Source organism: Mesoplodon densirostris, chromosome 5, assembly GCF_025265405.1.
Source record: "Mesoplodon densirostris isolate mMesDen1 chromosome 5, mMesDen1 primary haplotype, whole genome shotgun sequence".
NCBI lineage: Eukaryota > Metazoa > Chordata > Mammalia > Artiodactyla > Ziphiidae > Mesoplodon > Mesoplodon densirostris.
The window spans coordinates 55,278,773-55,292,312 of NC_082665.1; the positions used below are offsets into that span (position 1 = coordinate 55,278,773).

General features: G+C 37.5%; 1 protein-coding gene across 15 annotated transcripts in view; it reads left to right on the forward strand.

The window, feature by feature from the left end:
* BBX (BBX high mobility group box domain containing) overlaps positions 1 to 13,540 on the forward strand; it is a 296,320-nt gene that overhangs the window by 266,882 nt on the left and 15,898 nt on the right. For 14 of the 15 annotated variants that reach the window (XM_060098744.1, XM_060098747.1, XM_060098751.1 and 11 more), the window contains 2 exons: positions 2,964 to 3,112; positions 12,280 to 12,369. In XM_060098744.1, coding sequence (XP_059954727.1) covers positions 2,964 to 3,112; positions 12,280 to 12,369 — 239 coding nt within the window. The remainder of the gene's footprint in view (positions 1 to 2,963; positions 3,113 to 12,279; positions 12,370 to 13,540) is intronic. The other variant, XM_060098748.1, reaches the window with a different exon arrangement.

A 13,540-nucleotide genomic window follows, 5' to 3' on the forward strand; every position in this document is an offset into this window, starting at 1 on the left:
AGCATGGTTGTGTGAGTGATAGTGTCATTCATGTTTTAAGTATAGTACAAAATGTGTAGATTTTAGACTTAAGCCTGAGTTTGAATGGAGGTCCACCTTGTATTAGTGGCGTTACATTGTATATGTTTTTACATTTACAGTGCATCTCCAGGATGCATTTCTCATCTGAAGTTTATGATGGATATTATATAAGTATGTTTATACTTTGCTAATTTTACATACTGTATGTACTTCATTTAATATTTCTGAAGGTTATGTACATGTTTATAAAATAATGACAGCTGAAAATGTAGATTAAATTATGTTTCTACCTCTGACTTTGTTTTGTGTAAACCATATTCTAATGCTCTGAGATTAAAGTATTAGATTAAGTATTCTCTTGATACAGAGAATATTCAGCAACTAATTATGTATTAAAATGCAGTATCAAGAAGGAGCATACATCAAGATAAAATCATTAAGAATTATTTCATTTTTTATTATATAAAACAGACTCCTAATACCAATCTTAACAGAAAGCATTTTGTTAGTTAGGAGATTCAGTACTTTATATTGGTGAAGAAATCATCTGTATATTCAGTTGTACTGCTTTAAAACTCCTTTGAGATTTCTCATTAGCCCAATTTGAAAGAATACATTGACTAGAAATAAGTACATTTTAATATATTTTCCATATTTTTCATAAGTATGTTAGAGGCATGCAAATTTTGTGCATTTGGGAGTATTATATTTGGTTTATCCATAAATATTTGCATTTCTCTTTGTGGGATAGTGTATTTTTTCAACTGGACGTTACAGTGCTTTAAGGTCTGGTTAATCTTAAGGTCCTCATCATACAGTGGGAGGGTGGAAATTATTTCATGTGACGATGATTCCTCAATATTATTTATATCGAGATGATATATTTATAATTTTATATATTTTGTTTCTAATGTTTTTAAAAGTCCAAAGTAGTTCAATTAGTTTTGCTGACATTATGCTTAAAGAATGACATGAAAATCCTCACATTTGTCATTGTCAAATACAAAAGTATTTGCACGATTTTCTTAAAAAGTGACAATCGAGCATCAGGACCAGTGCTCTATATTTCCTGGAACTACCAGTGCCCTGTGGGTCTACAAACTGAGAAAGAAGCAGGTCTTGTTGCAGACAGTATGAAGGCCAGGGGAATTAAGCAGGCATGAAGGCTCCCCAGCAGAAAGTTCTCTGGTGCTTCCATTCGAAACTGCTGAAGCTATGAGAGAGATATTTTTACCAGTCTTCTTTGAGGAACAAGAAGAGTGAAACAATCTTTTGAAAATCTGTTCCTGAAAAGAGATTGGGGTGTGGGGTGTTTTTGTTTGTTTTAATCATTTCTAAGGAAGCCACATGTATTTAACTGGTAGTGTTGTTTTCTACAGGCTAAATCGGTGATAAAACTCTGATCTTTCCTCCTCTCCCTTCTTTAAATATTGGCCTATCAGAATCAGACTATCTGGGTTTGCTTTGTTTGGAACATGCCAACGTAGTTCATGAGCAGTGAAAAATGCCAGATCCTGTCAGTCTTCTCTGAGATTTCTAAATGAGTATTTTAAACCTTTTTATCGCAGAAAATGTGCTACCTGTTTAGTTAACTATAGCCAAGGAAAATTCACTCAGTATTGGCAGTTCTACTTTTATAGACTTCTCCACGAAAAACATAGGTAATTATTCTAGTTGAAAAAAGAAGGGACCTAAGGAGTTACAGCTTGCATTTTCGTATTTTTCTTTTGGTTATCCAGAGTATCTGAAAAATTTACGACTTATAGATAGCTTTCTGACAGCATCTGATTAGTATCAGATAGTATCTGATTTTCCATTAGTATAAATATTTATTAACTGAAATGAGAAAAGACAGTTTTATTAAGGGAGGAACATCACTCCCACCCACCACCCTTCACTGCTTTGTTAGAACTTAGTAGTGGCCTTTTTCAGCTGGCCATTCTGATGGTCATCTGACTGTCTTATCTCTGCTCCCAATTCCTGTACATTGCTCCAAAACTGAGAATAGTCTTAAGTGGACACACCTCAAGGACATCCCTCAGGTAGCGGCCTAACACGTTAACTTCTTGTAAGTTGGTACTCAAAGCTGCTCTCTTCTCAGTACGCTTTCCATTTTCCATCTACCAAGCACAGCAATTCTCCCATCTGTTTGGGTTGCATCTTAGCTAATAAGTCTCACTATAAATGAAAGCCAGCAGCTAGCCTAGGATCCAGCAGGCATACTGCCATTGCTGTGAGGGGGACTTAGAGACAGTCAAAAGCAACCCAAGGATTTCCCAACTTTGCTGGTGGCTTGCTGGTGGCATTTATGAAGTCATTTGTGATTTGCGTTAAAGCAATGTTGCCTCTCTGCCAGTTGTGTTCTTTGAAAACTGGCTTTACTTTTCTCATTGAGGGTCTTGTCCTCATCTTGGTCAACTGCCCAGAATTTTTTTCTAATATTCAGAATATTTGTTTTGCATTTTCTTTGTGTGTGTATATTTTAATCACGTACTAGTCAATAATTTTTTTAAATTAAGCTTACAAAATTACCAATATACCATACTATCAGTAAGCTTGCATACACACACACACAAGAATCTTTAGAATGAGAAACTTGTCTGGCTGGAATATGCTTTGTATTGAACTTAATGAAAAATTCCCATGCCAATGGAAAGAACAGCGAATTCTCCACTTAAAAATATTCTGCTATTTTTATATAATGTTTCTACTTTTCTAAGATAATAACCTGTTGTGTGAGTTTATGAAGAAGATTGTGTTGGTAAATCTCAAACATTTCTGAAAAGATGTTTTTTGTCCTTGCACAGAATTTATTAATAATGCCCTAATTCTTAGGGACCCCATTTTCAAATGGAATATCTTAAAATATATCTTAGATCATTTTCTGTTTAAATATTTACATCATGTGCTGATTGATTCTATCCCCTCCCCTCTTTTATTAGCTCAGCAAAGCTGGATGAAGAATTTGAAAAGAAATTCAACAGCCTCCCTCAGTATAGTCCTGTTACATTTGACCGGAAATGTGTACCTGTCCCAAGAAAAAAGAAGAAGACTGGAAATATGTCCTCAGAACCGACTAAAACCAGCAAAGGTTAGATGTGTGCTGTACTTTCCTGCAGTGTGGTCAGAATCTAACTGAAGCCTCTTCTCAGCGTCTGCAGCTCCCTTTAGATAATGTAACTGGGTTTACAGTTGGAGCAGTGAGTTGGAATTTCAGGTTTCTTTCCAAGATTATCTTGGTTCCTGCCTTACTTCTCTCCCTCTTCTTTCCTTCCTAAGTCTCTTCAGCCCTTGTCCTTTGGCATCTCAGCCTCATACATTTGCCCATAAGTGTGTAGCTCTTTTGAAAGTGTTATACATGGTCTTCGACCTCCTGCTCTCCAGAATTCAGATTGGGAATGTTGAGCTTCTCTTGAGCAGAAACTGCTGGCTGAGCCTAATTCTTCTGTTCCCTGTCTGTCTGCAACAGGTTGGACTCTGGGGCAGTGAAATCCTTCCATTCACCTAATAGGGAGACTCTATTCTTTACTGGCAGTGTGAATCAAATGAAAATAAAAATCCCTGTAATACTCCGGCAATATAATTTGTATTGGTTTCGTTAAATTTAGAAAAATGCTGTGTTTTCGAGAATATCAGATTCTCCTCTGTGTATATCAAGGAAGCTTTTTAAATTATCAGTGTGACTTGGGTGGATCTCAGCACTCATTAGGGGCAGCACTGTAGTCCCTAGAGGGGTTTTAAAGAGTGGGGGGTGCCTTTTCAGTGGTCTCAACACCTGGGACCACTGTTACATTTGTGGGGCAGGGGCTGGGGTTCTAAACATCCACACCCACTCAGGACATTCAAGTACAATGAAGAATTGTCCTACCCTAAATGACAGTATTGCTCCCAGTGAGAAACTCGTCTTCTGATTTTACTTTAGCTCTAAAGGTTGATGGGCAAATATACCTCTAGTTTTCCATACAGATGTGAAAGACTTCATTTGGTAGCTCTCCTATAAAGGTAGTGAATGGAGAGATGAAGAACTAGTGTGGCCAAGGTTTTGTTGTTTCCAGGATCAAATTCTGAGCAGGATTTGATAGATTTCTCATAATTACCCTGTGAAAGAGGCTACCTGTTGCTTGCTTTATGGCAAATCAGATTAATTCTTTTGAGTGTGTGTATTTTAGTTGGATAGATGGATAAATGATGACATATATCTTTACATAAATCTTGCCCAAATCTAGCAATCATGGATAATGATCAAAGATAAATGTTAATGAGGGTATATAATTTCATGGATCTGGGGAAGTATATAAGGTATATATATCTAGGGAAAAATTATTTCTGAAGAAACCTGAACCTTTTTCCCTCAAGACCTAAAACACCCATTGTACACTGGAATTGAAACAACTGAGGAGACCTCTATCTCAGGATGAATCTGAAAGGTTGAAAAAATATTCTCCCTTCATGATTAAAGGCAGGGAAGAATGTAAAAGTGATTTTAGAATTAGCTTGGATTTCTGCTGTGGTTAATAAAAACAAGTCTAGTGCATAAAGAACTAAAAAAGAAACATTGCATCACCAAGTCTGCTCATATGGGAAAATAAAATAGGGTTGTTCTGAGATCTCCCAAGATAGGTAGGAAAGAAATAAAGCAGCTTGTTGACAGGTAGGTAGCTGAGCACTGCAATAGATTGCCAAGTGAAATGACAGTCCTTGTGCCCTAGAGATATTTAGGAATAGGTAAAGTAGTCCATGGGCCCAAAGATGCCAGGTATCATCAGCCCCATAATTCTTGGATTTAAAGTTGCTGATAAATACCTGACAAGCTAATAAAATGGAACTTAACTGATTGCTGTGCAGGATGTATTCTCTTCCTCCACTCCATGCAGTTGGAGACATTCATTTTAGAGCTCTGAAGTTGGCTGAATTATCCTTGAGGGACAGTAACAATAGATTTATCTTTGTAAAGCTATAAAACCCTGAAGTTAGAATGTATTTTCACGAGACCTTCTCTTGGGTCTTGGTTGTCTGTTATATGTTTTTCCTCTCCCAGCTGAGATTAACAGTATTTCTTTTTCTATGAAGTAGCTTTTTGGAGTTTTGGATTATACTTTATACAATATCACCTTAACTCTTCCACTATGCCTCTCAAGCCACAAAGTCCCTGGTTCTTATACAGTATATCAGTAATTACATAGGTAGGAGGTCTGTCAAGGCTTTAGATTTTGCTCTGCATTCCGACTTGTGGAGCAAAATGCGATTAAAATAAAGCAGAAATTAAATAATATATTCTCTATTTAGCAAACTAAAGAAATAGTATTTGTGGCTGATTGTAATTTGGCATTAGCAGCGCCAGTGTACTATCCTACAAGTTATTAATGAAATTATCATGCCAGCTGTGCTGTAATTGCCTGATCTTTAGAGGATAGAGCAGATTGTTTTCTTAGAGTCTAGACCCTTTGCATCTTTACATAATGAATCGTTCAAAGCAAACATTGTGAGTGAGATCATTAGTTCTTTAGTAAAGGAGCGAGTGTTCATAGGAAACCCCATTTTTTCTCCAACAGTTTGCCATTTGTCTGTATTTTATTTTCTCCTATATTTGTTATTCAACACTTATTACATTTTTTCCCTGCCTTATACTAGGTACTTTTTTAGCTCCTCCAGGTTATATGTATAGAATTTTTATGAAATGTAATTTCTAGAGGAAAATGATTATGTATGCATTTATATAGTTACATATCTCAAAATCATAGCACCTGCTTGGGCTTACAATTCTGTTTTTCCAGTGGTCTTCTTATTTATATTTGTATTTCTAAGTAGTCTTCCCCTTTTCCATTGTCCCCTCCACTATCTCTGCCCTATCCCTATGTCTATGTAATAGGTCTCGTCAGAAACTTTACAATAAAAAGGGATGAAAATAATTGTCACCTTCCTCCAACGAGGCTCAGACTACATTATAGTAGGCTTAGTATATAGATGATTTAGGAGTAGAATTTCCCTTTGCTTCTAAGAACAAATTATCCAGGAAATTATAATCCATCTAACTCACAGTGCAGGTCAGCTGAAGCAGCCCATTCCTATAGTGTTTTCTGGTTTCTCTCCCACAGTTACTTATATATATTCAAATGAAAGCTTTGAATTATAAATCTAAATGTAATTGTAACTTCTTAAGAGGTTTGTTTTGACACATTATTTTAAGTGTTTATTTACTCTTAATGTATGAAGCACTTTTTACAAAAGTGACAGAAGCCGGAGGCCTCTGTAAAATAGTAATTTTCAAGCAAAGTAGGGTCATGGAGAAAAAGTTAATTGAGTTCAATTTAGAGCGTTTAAATTATGCCTGAGCTTGACCCTTGACTTAATTTCTCCTCCCTTATCTCTTTATCTTTTCATATTGTTTTTTAGCCCATTAACAAACATGCTGTTGGTCTTTCTCATTTTTTTTCCAATTCACACTTACACTGCAAGATTGAAATTTCAGATGGTTAAGGATTTGAGATTTTAAAAAATCACAGTGGGATAAAAGAAGCAGGTTTACAAAATAAAAGATTGAGGACAGAAACCCCTGTTTGGGTTTGAGCCAACCTGAGGATACTTTCTGTGCTCAAGAGCTGAAATGTGATGAAAGCCAGGCCATCCTTTCCTATCAGGAAGTGATAGCTTCCAGGTTGGGCAGAACTCTGTTTTTCGCCGTGTAACTGTTTGAGAGTCTTCACTGCCACCAGACATTTTCTTGAACATGGTGACAGCACATTTGCTTGTATAAAAGGTATACCTAGTATAATCCTGTGGTTTTTTTTTAAACAAGGCATGTATTGTCTAGCGCACTAAGGTGGCCCCTTCCCCTCAGTGAATCCTAACTTGATTGTTGCTGGTTTACTTGAACATACTCCAGTCCACAGATTCATGTGCCCAGCAGCTGGGAGCACTTTGGTATAAATTATTTTTTTTAATAAATTTTATTTATTTATTTATTTATTTTGGACTGCGTTGGGTCTTTGTTGCTGCGCGTGGGCTTTCTCTAGTTGCAGTGAACAGGGGCTACTCTTCGTTGCGGTGCGTGGCCTTCTCATTGCGGTGGCTTCTCTTGCTGCGGAGCACGGGCTCTAGAGCGCAGGCTCAGTAGTTGTGGCACATGGGCTTAGTTGCTCCCCGGCATGTGGAATCTTCCCGGACCAGAGCTCGAACCCGTGTCCTCTGCATTGGCAGGCAGATTCTTAACCACTAGGCCACCAGGGAAGCTCTGTTATAAATTATTGCAAAGGAATTTGTTGATACGCTGGTCATTCATCACTTATGTGTTCATTACAGAAATGACAGCCTAGTCTTAGAATAAACCTTCATCCCTTTTTATAGCTTAAAAACATGAAACTATAGAAACTGGACATTAAGCCACCACCATTCTAGTTATGCCAAACACTTGTTTCCTATAATAGTTCTCCAGAGCAAGGTTCACTTAATTCACCTTACTTGCTGACCTTGAAAAGTTTTCATACCATGCTGATACTGAAATGGCTCCTATGTCACTACACTTCTCAGCCGAAACATGTCCATTTTTCAGCAAACCATGAACAACATTAATGTTTTGGAAAAGTTATTGTTAATGTCTCTATGGCACCCCTCTTACCCTCTCAGATTGTGGTTTGTCTCTGCTATTTTCTACCCAGCTGTGAAGTTGGGGTGCCAAAGAGATTGATACCTTCAAAACATAGGTCATCCAGCCCAAAAATGTAAGTGGAGTCCTAAGCTAGTTTATATGCCAGCAACAGGTGATTTTGTCATAAGGAAGTGGAAGCTGATACAGTCTTTCAAGAAATTTGGTAGGAAGACGAGGAGATGAGATGACATGGAAACGTGAGACGGTGTTTTAGTGAAAGACAGTTGCCAGTTCTTTGCTTTCGGAATGATTCCTTCTAAAACTCCTTTCTCTGCTTTTGACTTCCTACCTTTTCCCTCCATGGACATTTCTATGTCAATTGAATAGTTAACTACGGAAAAAATAGTAGTATATGTGCTATTTATTACAAACTTTGACTTTATTTTCCTTGAACAAAATACCAAACATATGTACCATACTGGTGGGCAGGAATCAAATTGTTCACTTCTTGACTCTAAAATTACTGCTTTTCAGTGAATACCATCATATCTTATCTATTACTCCTTCAAGTTTGTCACTTTCTTTTTTATCTGAACTTGTCATTTGCTTAGATTTGTTTTATAGTTATAGTTTGGGGATGGCTAGCAGCAAGGAGTTTTAAAAATATAAGTTTACAGGAGCTCTTCTATGTACTAAACCACCCTGGATGTTCTTTTTTTACGTTAAAATTGGCAAGCTCTATATTTAGTTTTGTCCTTAAATTATACTTTTTAGATTTGTCTGAGTATGGTTTGGTCTGAAAATATGTATTCTATTCTTCTTTCTTAACCCATTCCATACATCAAATCAGTTTGCTTCTGTGAGCCACTTCCTTATCCCATTGTCCTCATACACAGTGATGAACACAGAAATCATTCTCCCTGTGAGGCAATAGCTTATTATTATTAAATTATTTTCCTCTGGGTAAATCACTAGGATCCTTATGGTCCTGAGAAGTCTCAAAATTGTTTTTCTGCTTTCTTCTTCTGTTTTCTGTGATCACCCATGTATCTGTCATTCATGTGCACTGGCCTGCAGTTTCCTGGATTGTATAAAATACATATGAGTAATTGCAAATGGACTATAGAGAATACCTATAATATTAGTGTAGATTGTATACATGATATATTTTCTTTGTATTTGTTAAATTTATTTTCTTTCCCTTTTTGCTCACTCCCCCCCCACCCCCCAAAACAAACAAATAAGAAGTGTTTTCTGTTTCCATTTCAGATCACCACCACCCAATTCAGAAGTATTTGCTATTGGTTATTTAGAAGGATAACTTGGTGTAGTCATCAAAAAACACTTGTACACCTTTATGTTATCAGTAATAATAGCAAAAACTGTCATTTCTTGAGCTCTTTATTGATGCCATCAGTGTTTTAAGAGCTTTATTTATTTGGGCATGCAACAGTATTGTTGAGAATCAGTCATGTGTTAAGCACCACTCTAGGCATGTAGAATATATCTGTGAATGAAAACAAAGAACACTGCTGCCAAGGAGGTTACATTTTAGTGGGACTACCAGGAATAAACAAGCCTAAACAATAAGAAAAGTATATAATGTATCAGAAGGTGAGCAATGATATGGAAAAAAGAATAGTTTTGATAGAACAAGAAGGCCAAATATCAACAAAGAAGGAGAAGACTTGAACATTATACAACAGCTAGACCTAACAGATATATATAGAACGCTCCACCCAACAATAGCATCATATACATTTTTCTCAGGTGGACATGGAACAGTCTCCAGAATACACAGTATGCTGGGACATTTAACAAACCAGTAAATTTAAAAGGATTGAAGTAATTCAAATTATGTTTTCTGACCACAGTGGAATGAAATTAAAAATGAACAGCAGGAAAAAATGTAGAAAACTCAAAAATATGTGGAAATTAAGCAACACACTCTAAATAACCAGTAAGTCAAAGAAGAAATCAATAGGGAAATATGAAAATACTTTGAGATGAATAAAATGAAAACACAGCATACTAAAATTTGTAGGATACAGCCAGAGCATTGCTTAGAGGGGAATTTATAGGTGTAAATGCATATATTAAGAAAGAAGAAAGATCTCAAATCAATAACATAACCTATCTTGAGACACTGTTAGAAGAACAAACTAAAGGAAGTAGAAGGAAAGAAATAATAAAGATTCAGAGAGGAGATTAATGAAATGAAATTAATTAAAGAATAGGAAAAGGGCCTCCCTGGTGGCGCAGTGGTTAAGAGTCCGCCTGCCGATGCAGGGGATACGGGTTCGTGCCCCGGTCTGGGAGGATCCCATATGCCGCGGAGCGGCTGGGCCCGTGAGCCATGGCCGCTGGGCCTGCGCATCCGGAGCCTGTGCTCCGCAACGGGAGAGGCCACAACAGTGAGAGGCCCACATACCGCAAAAAGAAAAAAAAAAAAAAAAAAGAATAGGAAAACAATAGAGAAAGTCATTAAAACCAAAAGCTAATTCTTTGAAAAGAACAACAAATTTGATAAAAATGTTTAGCTAGACTGACCAAGGAAAAAAGAAGACTCAACTCATTAGAATCAGAAATGAAATAGGGGCCATTATTGCCGACCTTACAAAACTGGAAAGGATTATAAAGGAATACTATGAACAGTTATATGCTGGTAAATTAGATAACCTACATGAAACAGACAATTACTAGAAAGACACAAACTACCAAAACTGACTTAAGAAGAAGTAGACAATCTGAATAGACCTATAGCTAGTGTGAAGATTGAATTTAGTAATCGAAAAAGTACCAGACCCAGATGGCTTCACCAAACACTTAAAGAATTAATACCAGTTTTTCACAGGCTTGTCCATAACATTGGAAGAGGAGGGAACACTTCCCAACTCATTCTGTGAGGCCAGTATTATACTAATGTCAAAACTAGACAAACACATCACAAAAAAGAAAAATTACAGACCACTATCTCTAACAGATATGGACACAGAAATCCTTAACAAAATACTAACAAACTGAATTGATGTAGGAAGAATTATATACTGTGACCAATTGGTATTTTACCGCAGGAATGCAGGGTTGGTTTAACATCCAAAAATCAGTTGATGTAATTTACCATATCAGTAAAACAACAACAAAGAAAAATCCACAGGATCATCTCAATAGATGTAGAAAATGTAGAAAAAGCATTTGACAAAATTCAACACCTTTTCATGATTCACACCCAACAAACTCAGAAATAAAAGGGAACTTATTAAACCTGATAAAAGACACCAAAAAAAAAAAAAAGAAACCTCACAACTAGCATTATGCTTAATGGTGAAAGATTGGTTGCTTTCCCCCTAAGATAGGGAATAAAGACAAGGGTGTTCACTCTCACCATTTCTATCCAACATTATAGTGGAGGTTCTAGCCAGGGCAGTCTGGGATAGGGAGAATACAGATATCGGGAGGGGTGATAGCTAAAGAATATGGGATTTATTTTTGAGGTGGTAAAAATGTTCTAAAATTGATGATGGCTGCAAATATTTGTGAATATAAAAACCATTTTATTGTATACTTTAGATAGGAGCACAGATAGTTTGCCTCTGGCAGGAAGGCAGGGCATGTGGATGCAGACACTGGCAGGTGGGTAGATGCAGCAGGAGCAGCTTATAGAGCTTCTTTTTTTTTGTGGGGGGGTATGTGGGCCTCTCACCACTGTGGCCTCTCCCGTTGTGGAGCACAGGCTCCGGACGCGCAGGCTCAGCGGCCATGGCTCACGGGCACAGCCGCTCTGCCGCATGTGGGATCCTTCCGGACCGGGGCACGAACCCGTGTCCCCTGCATCGGCAGGCAGACTCTCAACCACTGCGCCACCAGGGAAGCCCTAGAGCTTCTAATTTTTAAATTCTCCCTTCAGCCCTGTGACTTGGGCATTATTGTTATATCCATTTACACATGAGGAAACAGAAGTTATGGAAAATGTCAGTTTCACATAGGAATATCAGCAAAGTGTAAAAAGCAACCTGCTTTTTGGAGGTCAGTGCTGTTGTTGGCATTTCTGATGGGTGACTGAAAAATCTCAATTCTCTTTTCTTTATGTGAAAAAACTAAGTTACAGTCTGAGACTTCTCCCCACTCCCCTACCCCCCGCCACCCTCCAAAAAAAGTTTTGGCAAATATTTTTCTATTTTTAAATCACTTTTTTTCCTCCTAGAGTATCCTCAGAATAGGCTAGAAAGCTGTCGGGCCAACCTGAAAGTTGTCTTCAAACTGCTGTCCTTGTGAAAATCAGTTTCTTAGGAGAGATGAAATGCCAGTGCCATCCTTTCCTTCATGGTATTTAGGAATCTAAAGTAAAATCTTTTATTACAGACTACACCTACTCTGCTGTTACTGGTGTGGTCTGTCTCTAGTCAGTAAATCTGCAGTTTCTGCTGAGGGAGTCCCAGCCCTAATGGAGGCTTCTGCCCAATATATTTCTAAGGAAAATCTCACTGGTTTTTTAGTAAGTCTAGGGAAGGGCGCTAAGCACAAGTTAGATGAGAAAAGATGCAAGATGACATTTCTTGTGAATCAGTTTGCTTATTCCACAAGCTGGGGGAGGGTGTAATTGTTTAGAAACACAGTATTTTTTTATGAAACATTGTGAATTTTAAATATATTTATATTAATATTGTCTGTAGGTCCTTTCCAGTCTCAGAAAAAGAACTTATTCCACAAAATTGTCAGCAAATATAAGCACAAAAAGGAGAAGCCTAATGTTCCGGAAAAAGGTATTGGTGCCTTCCATCCTCCATTAAGATTTCTTGGCCACGTCCATTGTGAATTCATCTTTGAGTGATGCTTCACTGCACTGCCTTTGCCTCTACCTCCCCTCTGCTTGCTTCAACGTCATCCGCTCCTGACGCAGGCACATTCATTGTTTCTAGATTCTGCAGCTAATTGCAAAGAGAGATCTTCTTCACTTGGATTCCTACTGAAATCCCATGTTTGTCTCTATTTTCAGAGTTCCATATGAATCCTAAACTTGCTTCTTTTTATTTGTATTTGGTGCATTTTCTAATTTAGTCTTCTTGAGCTCTTCTCCACTTATTTTCTTTGACTATGCTTGTTATTTTCATGTTTGGCAGCCTTCATAGCAGGACCACATTTTCCTGCCTCCTGAAATCTTACCAGTTTCGTATTCGTATGAAAGTCCCAAAGTTGCCATACGTTCTCTGACACTTGAGGATTCTTGTCCAGGAGGATTCCACTCCTACATCGTAACCTATCTCTCTTCATTTTTTCTATTTATATACTTTGTCAGACTCTTCCCACCTCCTTCAGTCACATAACTGTTATTTCCAGAGGGCACTAGAACTATACGCACTCTACCCTCCCTTTACTCTGAGCATCTGTCTCGTTGTTATGATCTGGATAGGCCCTTGAACCTCTTCAGGGCTCCTCTGAAGATTTGTCTCTTCTCACAGGTCAGGCTCCTATTCTTCTTTCACACAGAAGATAAATCCCATCTGGTTCAGTACAGCCATGTGTCCTGGAAGTCAGGCTTTTTCTCTAGCATCTTCTGCATGTTAGTGTCGTGACTGCCAAGAGCCTGATGCCCATGTGCATCCTTACTTGCATGGCCAGATGTGGAGCCTTTCGTGTTTCTGGAATGAGGCTTTAAATGCAGCTGTCTTCCATGTGTAGACATATGTGCCTCTGTGTTCCTGTGTGTAACCTTTTACTTAATTTGGGTTTTATTTTCACCTCCACTTTAGCCTCTTAGTTTTGTTTTGTATGTTAATATTTATTCTCTGCTTCCAGTGGAGAAAGATCACTCTTTAGGCAAAATGTCAGCTTTTATCCTTACCTTTTAACCAATCTTCAGGTTATCTTGATTAAAGTCATAGAAATTATCCAACAACATATTTTTAAAAAGGCAAATTTGTTTACTTTTAATGC